This window comes from Cotesia typhae, unplaced genomic scaffold, assembly GCF_013202065.1.
Source record: "Cotesia typhae breed Kobodo isofemale line unplaced genomic scaffold, CoteBio_Ctyphae contig_5, whole genome shotgun sequence".
NCBI lineage: Eukaryota > Metazoa > Arthropoda > Insecta > Hymenoptera > Braconidae > Cotesia > Cotesia typhae.
Window position 1 is genome coordinate 905,810 of NW_027423757.1, and position 11,387 is coordinate 917,196.

Consider the following 11,387-nt stretch of genomic DNA (forward strand, 5'->3'; position numbering starts at 1 on the left):
CTTTTATTCAATTTTTCTTAAATTTATTTGTAAGAAAAATATATAAGTAAATGTTTTTTTAAAGTATTATTTCTTATTATTATTGTTATTTTTGAGTAATCAATTCAAAATACTCCATTACATCAATTTTTTTCTTACATAAGTGTTCTTATAAAAATTGAAGAATAAATAAAAATTTATAATAACTTGTGACATATAAATATAAGCGAGTGGTTTTCGAGTTGGCTCACAAGATGGTAGTAACGCCTGTGAGGTGTGAATAGCCATGATCAAGAATTGTGTCTATAAGTAAAGTAAAATAAAAAAATTTTTGATTAAAATTCATGAATAATTAATCGATTATGATTTGGGTGACAGCATTACACGTTTATGCGTTACCGCTTGAAATTTGTTTGACACTATAAAACATTTAATTTCTTATGTAATGAAAGTTGTATTCTTTATATGTAATAAGTAATCTATCTTTATCATGTAACGTAAAATATACCGTTATCGCTATAATATTAATTATACAGCAAAAAAAAACCTTTTTTGCGAAAAAATTTTTCTAAGTAATGAATAGTATATTACACCCCTTGGGAAGGAAAATAAGAAAAGCCTCAGATCACATGTAATTGTTGGCCGAGGCGAAGCCGAGGTCGACAAACATGTGATCTGAGGTTTTCTTTTTTACTTTCCAAGGGCTGTATACTATTTTTTTGTCCGACGAAGGCGGAAAGCGGCAACTTTGTTTAGCGTAGCGGGACGAAAGTTGCCACTTTCCGCCCGGAGGGCAAAAAAAATTATTATTCGGAAGTTAAAGAGTTATGATATTGATAAGAGAAACTAGAGCACAACAGCTTTATAATAAAAAAAATTTGGTAGTTAAAAAAATTTACCATTAATAAGTTCCTATGAATTTAATTGATATGTTTTCATGTATTTACCCAATTTTAGAATGATACACGATTTAAAGTAAAATGATATCTTCCTCAAATTTGATCGAACAAATAAAAATAGTTGTTATAATTAGGTCTGAGCCTTATGAGAGAATCACAACATATGAAAGATCGAGTGATTATACGATTATGAAAGCATTATCGTTCTGTTAGAATATTGGGCTCATTAAAAGAGTGGAAAATCAAAGGAGTTATCTTCTTTTTCGACCAGCGTGATAAAATGATGAATATGTAACGTTCATCGAAATTTTTCTTAAGAGTTTTGACTGAAAACGTTTACCTCATTTCATACATTGAAAAAAAATTAATTGGATTCAAGAGAGAAATTCTTAAACCAAGAAATTCATTTTGAAGAGTTTCATCGTCTTATAAGTATAAAAATTCATAAACTAAGTAATTTTTCATGGTTCAAGTAAATTTTACTAAATTCAAGAATTTTTCGTCTTGATTCAAGACAATGAAACTCTTCAAGATTATTTTCTTGGTTTAAGAATTTTTCTCTTGATACAAGTTAATTTTTTTTCAGTGTCTGCGAGAAAATAAGGGATCTAATATAATAATTAACTATGAAGAAAATTCGACTTAATGCGTAGTCACCCAATTTTAAGTATAAAAAATTACCATCTGTAAAATTGTAAGCCAAGGCTTCCAGGGAGCAAGCTTTTTTTGCAATTTTGGCCCCAAACTCGCCAAAAGATAATAGGTGTACATAATGACATGAATAATGCAGTTCGGCATCATAATGAAAGTCCACATACCACCTTTAAAATAATTTTTATTTAACAATCAATTAATTGTGTTTTTTTTTTGTACGTACCAGGAGCATATTTACAAGCTATCCACGCAAGGCACACAGTTGTAGCATGATGATAAATGTGTAAGCAAGACGATTGATTGTTTTTTTTCCGTAATGTAAAAATGATTGTATCACCTAGTTCACATATTTTCAAAATCATCAGCCACCAAACCCATCTTGCCATCTAAATTTAGCAAAAATCATTTATTTATATAAAAATTTGAAATTTTTTCGGTTGAAGATTCATCACAATAAATTGTAAGAAAATACTGACACTCATTGATTCCGGGTCATAAGAAAAATCAACAGGTTCACAACGCCACGATAGTTTTGTCGTAAATCCCGACGTAAGTAGCTAATTGCAATCAAAATTTCTTTATTAGTTCATGAAAATAATTTTTACACAATTTTTTTTTTTTTTTATATAATTACCCCGAAAAATATTGAACCACTAGAAAATGCAATGCAAATATTGTAAAAAATCATAACTGTGTGTAAAGAGTAAGGTTGTCTATTCTTCATGTATAATGGTCCGATTACAATAACAAATATTAAATATCCTATTACTATTATCAAGATCGGGAATGGAGAGGACATCAATGGCCAATTCGATACTCTTGAATCTATAAAATATAATTAAGTACTTCAATATTAATTTATATTGCATAGTTTCGAGTCGAAAAAATGAACTCACTTGGTATATTAATCAATTGTTTTACATACCTAGTAAGCCCATGTAAGTTCATTTTATCGATTCGGGATGTATTAAAGATTATTTGATAAAATTAATTATGATTTAACTTACCAGAGATTTCATTGATAAGGAAGCGATATATTTCCAAAAACTGCATATCCTAGAAAAAAGAAGTAATTGACAGTACCTGAGATATTGTGAAAATAAATATGATTGAGACGGATAATAGAAAATAAAAAATAAAGCGGCAAAACCAGATCTCAAACGAATTTGTCGATTTCATGTGTTCTCATTTAAAAATTTACTGAGACTGTGTGTGATAAAGTTTTGTGAAAAATAATCGGGTGAATTTCAAAAATTCTTTTGATTGAAAAAATCTACGATTGTATGTATTATATCTCAGGTAGGGTTTGTCAATGCTGACAAATGGTCCAGTCTTAGACTATTTGTAACTTTTCCAAGTCTTGGTGAGTTATCAGTGGCTCAGGCTTGGCCCGAGGTTTGGCTCAATGGTTCAATATTTTGGAACTAAGCCTTGGGAGATCACGACTGGCCGAGGCTTAGTCTGATGCTTGGCCCAATGTCTCGATACATATAACCAAGCCTTGAAAAATCACTACGGACTTAAATCCTGTTCGATACTTAGCCCAATGCTGATAGAAGAATTTAATAGAATTTAATAAATGACTTGTTAACAAATAATTTGTAATAAATATATTCATTAACCGTTAACAAATTATTTTTAAATATCATTTATTTGTGGCTGAAAAATATATAAAGCGCTCGAAACTGGTCAAAAAATATTCAAAGATATTTTCCATACGAGTAAAAAATGATAAATTTAATACTGATAGGCTTGGCTCCAAAATATTGAACCATTGAGCCAAGCCTCGGGTCAGGCTTGGGCCACTGGTAACTTACCAAGGCTTGGCAAAGTTACAAATGGTCCAAGGCTGGGCCATTTGTCAGCATTGGTAAACCCTACCTGAGTTGGTCCAACTCTTAGCCAATAGTTCTTTCCTACCTGGGATACTATGTATTATATTAATAAACTTTATAAGAAGTACATTTATGAATAAATCAAATCCCAGGATCCATCAGCAATATCCTAGAATCATCAGACGTCTGTTAAAGAACTCTTAAATTCATTAAAGCCATTAACGCAACTCAGTTTATTTAACGTATCTTTAATCTATCAATGTTGTTACCTCTATCGTCTATTCTTTTTCTACTTTCCTTGTATGTAGTTATTTAATTTTGTATGTCGTCGTTTAAAATCTTGTTGTTATAAAACGACTTCAAACAAATTAATAAAAAAAATGAAATACATGAATTAAAACAATGCAAAATTCTGTTGTAAGAATATATATAATTCTTACACACCATTGAAGTAAAATTTCTTTGACGTTATAACAGTCATATAACAAATGCATTTAAATTAGATAAGTCACGCTAGAATATAATAGTAGTCATTGATAATATGATTGAGGTCAAGAAACAGTTACTTACACGTATTTTCATCAAGTCTTGCTTACAAATCAATTTAATTATTATTAAAATTTTAACATGAAACGAAGTTATTAAATCCACTTTTTCTCATAAACTTAAATATCAAAATTAACATATGCAGTATTCCTTCGAACACGTTAATATGTTCGTTATATTATCATGTATTGTAAAGCTATAGTGTACTAAGATAGTTCTTATTCGTTTGACATGTGTAATTGTTTTAGCATGAATCGAATTGGTATTTGCAAGGAACTTCGGGTTCTAATTAGTTGATTATGATTTGTAACATAACATTGCGTATATATTTATATATGTTTCATCAAAAATGGATTGTTGTATATTTATAGATTATAATCTTATATTTAAATTAATTATTTTGTAGGTAGAATTCTTTAAAAATCTATCTGTTGTAGCCGATCTCATGTCGTAATTTTAAGAACATTTTGTCATATGTTTAATTTCATTGAGTAATGTCGAAAAATAGCAAAATTGCGCCCACAGTTCTTAATTGATCGTCATGAAATTTTGTGGGCTCATTTTGTGGATCAATATCAAGATCAAGTTCGAAGATAAGCAAAATCGGCCGGTTAATTTACGAGTTGTGGGTGTTTGAAAATTTTTTTCATTTTCAAAAAAATTTTAAATTTCGTATATATTGTGAAAATAATTTTACAGATGTAAAAGAGATAAAATCTATTAAATTTATCTCAAATTTCATTTGATTATCTCCAATTTAAGCTATTATTTGTCTAGTTTTTATGATTTTTCTAATTAATTTGAAAATTTGAAAAATTTTTTAACGAACTCATTTCGGTCCTTTTTCTTAGAATAATTTTTAAGTCATAAAAGTTAGCTCAAATCTATTAAATTTATGTTAAAATTCACATGATTATCTTCAATTTGGGCTATTATTCGTCAACTTTCGATACTTTTTTCAATTTATTTCGTAGTTGGGAAAATTTAAAAAATCAAGAATAAATTAATTTTTAGCTTTTATCATCAAATTTCTTTCATATGTTCCAAATCCTATTTTTTAGGTAGATGTATTAAATCAATAATCATAGCATGCTGTGATTATTGATTTCTAATTACTTGATAAATGAAATTAAGAAAAAGTATCGAATACTTTCTTCTTGTGTTAATACTTCTTGTGATTGGATAAGTTAGTCATAATTGTTTATCTGACTTCTTTAAACGACTAATGATATTATAATGTAATCTAAATAATACAAAAAAAAATCAGTTAACTACGGCTTGTACCTTCATTTATCACATTTAAATGTAGAAATGAAAGTATTAATTGGTTAAACCGCTTATTTTAATAGATCACAAAAAAGTAATTTTTTACAAAGATAATTTTTGATAAAACTTCACAATTATCACTTGTATAAATGAGATCACTTGTATATTGTGAATAGTAAACAATTTAGTTACACCTTTCACTACTTTCAGGAATAGACAACTGTTATCATTTAGTGCATCTTCGAGGTAACTACCCTCAGCAATGGCTTAACTGCAGGGCCGTCAGTTATTGACTAAATACACATACCAGTAGATAAATTTTATGTATTCAGCTATATTGTCTTTTTAACGTCATGTTCATTCCATAGTTTGTAAAATTTGAATCAAATTTTAAGTCTAGAATATACGACTCAATAATAATATAATTTATAGTGTAGTATTTATACAAAAAATTCTCTTTAAATAAATGAATACATCCCTGAATCTCTGTCGAGCTTGGGTTACAAGATATTTTATGTCTAGCGAGATAGATATATGGCTTCTTTGCATGTTAAAATTTGAATCGAAATTGACTCAGCTAGAATTTCCCACTGTCTAATAGACATCAAGTATGTAAATGTATCAAGTATTTATTCGTAATTATATGTTGCTATGATCGAAATAATATTCGCAGTATGATTTTTTAAGGATCGAATAAGAATTAAAGCTTTGCTATATCCGATATTTCATTTTTTTTTCTTTGAAATATACACACTTTGTAATCTATATAAATAAAAATAAAATGCCGCATGTATGTCCACGCATCACTTGAGAACGGCTGGACTGATTGAGCTAAATTTTTAACTTCCCGCTAAGAAAATTGAAAATTTTCAAAAATCGGGAAGTTATTGGTTTCACCCCGTTTTTCGAAAATCGCGCTGTCTGTCTGTGTGTGTGTCTGTGTTCCTGTGTGTGTGTGTGTGTCTGTGTGTGTGTGTGCGTGTATGTGAAAGTATGTGACCCGCTTTCAAATTTTGAATAACTAAACCGATCGGAACCTACCAACCGGCGATCCGAAGAGTTTTCTTAAACTTAGATTTCCTGTGAATTTTAACCGATTCGGATCGATAGATTTAGAGAAATCTTAAAAAAATTTAAATGATAAAAAATTTTTTTCAAATGTGGTCTTTTTGGAATAACTTCTAAACGGATTTGTTGATCAACTTTAAAAACTAGCCAGCTCTTAACCATGAAAAATCACATCGATTGCTGCTAATCCGATCAAAATCGGTTAATTTGTTCCCTTTAAGAGATATATCGTGAATGAACGAAAACCGAAAAAACTGTTTTTTGGAATTGCTCCGAAATTCCTGGTTCGATCAATTCAAACTTGAAGTTTCTTAATAAGGCTTAAAAAAGTACGTCGGATGTCTACGTAGTTTTTAGGAAAATTGTTTTCTAAATATATAAAAATTGTTTTCTAAATTTTAGTTTGGTTTTTTATTAAAGCGTGTTTTTTATTTTTTCAAACTAGAATGTTTTTCTAATTGTAAAATGTACAAAACTCTCTTCATCTTAACGATAAGCGCTATGCATGGCTTAGTACACGCCTCAGTACTAGGCGCAAGGCACTACCGTGTCTCCAAATCTAAAAAAAACCGCTAATCCTGAAGATCCTGGTCCAGATAATGAAAAAAACTTATCAAATGGTGCTATTGTCATCGGTGCTTTATAAGTATGCAAAGTTTAAATTTAATTAATTAAAAAAATTAATTCGACGTTTTGAAGTGAGTGAAAATCGCCTTGAAAGATTCCGTTATACACACGTACATTGAACCATAATAATTATTACGATAAACGTCTTAACGTGCGTAATAATCCTACTATAGCAAGAATCTCTTAGATCTTCTTAGACAAGGTTGTTGACTGTAAGATGTCGTTATTAGTGTTCAAATAGTAAAGGCCTCAACTTTGTGCACATGCTTGGAATCGATGAACGAAATGGAGAGGTTATATGACTACTTATTTTTTTTTTTCGTTACACTGTAGATAGCAAATTGTGTTTTAAGCTGCATGAACCGTCATTCAACTCTTTTCGAATTAAAGGATATCGGAATTTACGGTGGCTAATGCGCGGGGAGAAAAATTTCTTGAGTATTGATAACAATTTTAGATATGTGAGTTCACGAGACAATCAATAGATATATATAATGATAACGTAGTAACTATCATATCCATTTCAATACTCTAACTGGAGTTAACTCTTTTTTCTATAAGTTTTCTAGGTGGAAACTTATGACATGCTGCGTAGCCAGCTGAAGAGTTGTTCTCATGAGTTAGAACGAAACGTCAATGTCCCTATTTATCAATAAGTTTTTGAAGTCAGAAATTAAAAAAACAAAACTTCTGTTTATTTCATAATATTAATATAAGATTGCCTCGAAAAAATTTTTTTCATAACTTAAAAATTTTTTTCATGTAAAAAAAATTTTTTCATAAAATTCTATTTTTTGGTAACTCAAAAATTAATTTGGCGCATTAAAGAGGAGGAGGTTTTCATTTAAGATACTGAGGGATATAATTTTTTATTTTCAAAATAACTGAATATAAAACGTTTTTTTTTTTTTAAGTAAAACTTCTTTAGGCTCGACTAGGAGGTAACTGGACGACAATTCAACGGAAGTTCGTTATGGCAATATTGCGTCACGTTTCTGTACCATCCGGTTTTTAAATATTTTTGATTTTGTCAATAAAGAGTTAATAAACAAATCAATCAGAAATTGAAAAAAAAAAAATAATTAATAAAAAATTTGGAAAATGGTTGACCCTGAAGGCCATCCCTGCAACTTCCTGCCAATTCCATACCTACGCTTGAAATTGTACTAACGACGTTTTTGAGCTCTTCGATCTCAAAAATACACTTTGAGTGTCTTTGGGCTCTCCGAGCTCAAAGATATAGCTTTTATATACTTTTGAGCTTGTAACAGGGTAAAATTACCCTAAATCGATAAGTCACCGGATATCGATAATTATTCGACATAGCACTGGCGCGTCTCGATCTTCGGGCCTAAGGGGAGCCCTGATTAAAAAAAGTATTGAGAACAATAGAAACGGAATTGGAAAGAATTCGATTCATTGTAAAAATAATTATTTTCAATTTCGTTTCCATTGTTCTCAATACTTTTTTTAACCAGGGAGAATAGGACGGGGTAGTTTAGGGTTAAAATAGGTGAGCCGTGCAGTGGAAAAGGGAGAAGTAGTGTGACCGCCAGACTGAGTGACACGGAAATCAAGAAGGACCGATCCCCGGAGTAGTGACGAGACGAAGGAAGCCAACTACAACTAGGACTTCATCTTCAATTAGAGAGTTAGATCATCATCTTATTCGTCAAGGTATCAATTATTACTCTATGGGAAAGAAGTGGACCAAGGTTTATCCAATACCCAGTTACTTCTCCTATTTAATTATTAATTGGATCGTTTAATCGACGATTATTTCAATAAATAATAGTTGAACATTTGCTAGTTTGGATCGAGGATTTTCATGGGGGCTTATACCCGAAAATCTCTCAATCGACCTTGCGGGAAAAATTTAACAACTAGAAATTTATCAATTAATTAATTAACATCCGAAAAATTCGTTAAATTTATTGTTATAATTTTTATAATAATTAACTTAAGAAAAATTGATTAATTTTGTCACTCGAAAAATAATCGACAAACTTTTATTCGTGGAATTTTTGGTCGAGCGTCAGTACATTTTGTGTCGCAGTAAATTCCAATACCCAAGGCCAAAGACAACTAAGCTAGCGAATGTTCTAGCAAATAAATTTGAATGCTTCGACTTATGTCGATTCTTTTATAATTCATAAAACTATTGGAAAATTATCGGATATTTTATTAAGAATTAATTATTGAAAATATTTTATTGTAAAACTATTTTATTTATTAATGATAAATTTAGTAATTTTTGGGATTAAGTCCGTGAATTAGTTAAATTAAAATTTACTGAAAATTAATAATTATCGGCGTGGACATTAAGTCCAAGAAATTAGTTATCCTGAGTAGAAAATGTCACAGGAAAATTCGGTCAAAATTAATTAATTTACAACAATAAACTTGTGTTAATAATTTTAAACTCAATTCTAAAATTTATATCGTGATTAATTTAATTATCAATAGTTAATTCAAGGTATTAAGACCTTTTGTTCTAAATAATTATTGTTATATTATTAAGACCATGACAATAGGTTACTCAGGAATTTTAATCTATCTAATATTTTAATACAGAGTTAAAATTTACAATCGGAATTTGAAACTGAATGTTCGTTAAGACTTTTGGAATTTGATTGTGAATTTGGAATTATCGTTTCACTAATAACTAATGATTGAATAATTAAATTAAAATATTTAATTAAAATTAAGTACAGTCAATTTTGTTAAATTAAAATTTATAAAATAAAATCATACAAGTGTGGGTTATGTGTGTGAAGATTAGTGTGGGTCATGCGTGATAGAGAGTGTTAATAGTGTTAAGTCAGTCCTGGTTAGCCGATAGTTAGGCTAGACGATCTCTGTCACACTGTTGTCTTTGTACAGAGTAATTAATTAGTTCTGGTTAGCCGATAGTTAGGCTTATAAAAAGTGGTTTAATTCTGGTTAGCCGATAGTTAGACTAGACGGTCTCTGTCGCACTGCAGTCTTTGCGCAGAGAGACTCGTTGGTCCTGGTCAGCCGACAGTTAGGCTGTAGTTTTAAGTTGTCCTGATCAGCCGACAGTTAGGCTGTAGTTTATAAGTTTTAATTAATTATAGTGTGAGTGTGTGAGTAAAATTTAATTGATTTTGATAAGTACTTATTTTGTTAATTTTTATTGTTAATAAATATCGATATATTGTTAATTGATTATTTATTCTTCAACAGCACCTTCCTCCACTCTCTCTACCCTAAGAATAAGATTTCTCAGCTCTGGACCGGTTTCAGGAACCGTGATTAAAAATCCTGGTGGCGCCCTTATAATTATATTGTTTGTTAGTTTTGTTTATTTATAAAATTGATTAGGGGCCAACCTGAGCAGGTAAAACTGTTAAAAGCTCTTATAAATAAGCATCATGAGTCGTGCACTTTTGGATTTGCCAAACTTTTTATTTTTAACTTAATTTAATCGCAATCATGCCAAAGAAATTTTACTTCAATCGCGTGTGATGGTTACACGCGCTCATTTTTTTTTTAAGATCTGATAAAGAATTAAATTTTCTACAGAATGGATTTCTGTTTTTAACTCAAGCTTGACAGAAAAAAAGTTAGGAAGCATAAAAGGAATCAATTGAATTATTGAAAGTTGAAAATAATTGACCCTTTGGATAAAAAACGACATACTTACGATGAATTTAAATTAAATCTTCAAGTATTAAATAGATTTTTTTTTTCCGTTCTTACATGAGTATTTCCGTTAAAACCATGAACATTGTCAATAAAAATTTTGACTTTTGATAAGCTTAAAAATTTAGTTATCTGTCCTAAAAAATTAAAAACCTTTTGTCGATAATTTGAGAAACTTATTAATAATTAAACTTTTAATATACAGAACTTTTTACGAAATCAGCATTGTTTTGTGTTTAAGATAGCAATTATTCACATAATAAATAAACGTGTAATATAGTAGTAGTAGGTAGAGAAGTATACCTAAATATAATGAAGAAGTCAAGACATAATACAGGGAAACTTCGATGAGTCAGACTCGAAGGAATCTAAAGATTTTTTCTCTCATAAAAGTTTCTTCATTTTCCAGGTTTCTCATTTGTCGAGAAAATCGTTGCCAATAATAGCATTTAAAAAAAAAAAAAAGCCGGGTTGCGAGACAGGGCGCTGTGTGCATGTAAAATATAGTGTGATCTATTTTAATAATATTTTCATTGTAATAAAAAGTAAATAAGATAAATGCTAAAGAAAATCCGGTAAATAAAAATTAATTAATTCAGAATAAATAATAAGTTTGCTAGGCTAATCAGAAATAATTAGATAATAATTAAAAGAAACGACAAGCAAAGTTTTAGGTTAGTTTGGTAAACTAAAAAAAAAAAAAAAAAGCAGACCGTTGTTAGCGGCACAGGGTAAAACAGTGAATTTAGCGGTAAATTTAAATTAAATTAAAGTAAAATGGTGGGAAAATCCCCAGTAGACAATAAAACGCGTTCCACGAAAAATTCTACGTTAAAAGGCTACATGA

At 29.7% G+C, this 11,387-nt stretch overlaps 1 protein-coding gene across 1 annotated transcript; it reads right to left on the reverse strand.

Moving 5' to 3' along the window:
- Positions 1-117: 117 nt before the first annotated feature.
- LOC141531566 (very long chain fatty acid elongase AAEL008004) lies at positions 118-10,624 on the reverse strand. Its single transcript, XM_074249457.1, has 7 exons — positions 10,542-10,624; positions 2,540-2,588; positions 2,167-2,357; positions 2,009-2,089; positions 1,756-1,918; positions 1,560-1,699; positions 118-282 (listed from the first exon to the last, which is right to left on the reverse strand). Exons 2-7 carry the CDS (start codon positions 2,583-2,585, stop codon positions 118-120), a joined length of 786 nt encoding a protein of 261 aa, XP_074105558.1. The 5' UTR covers positions 2,586-2,588; positions 10,542-10,624.
- Positions 10,625-11,387: the final 763 nt, after the last annotated feature.

Excerpts from the sequence above, each read along its gene's own strand:
- LOC141531566 (XM_074249457.1), bottom strand. The coding sequence starts at position 2,585 with ATGCAGTTTTTGGAAATATATCGCTTCCTTATCAATGAAATCTCTG. Across the intron at positions 1,919-2,008 it reads ATGACCCGGAATCAATGAGT|ATGGCAAGATGGGTTTGGTG; the intron begins GTCAGTATTTTC and ends TGCTAAATTTAG. Across the intron at positions 1,700-1,755 it reads AGCTTGTAAATATGCTCCTG|GTGGTATGTGGACTTTCATT; the intron begins GTACGTACAAAA and ends ATTATTTTAAAG.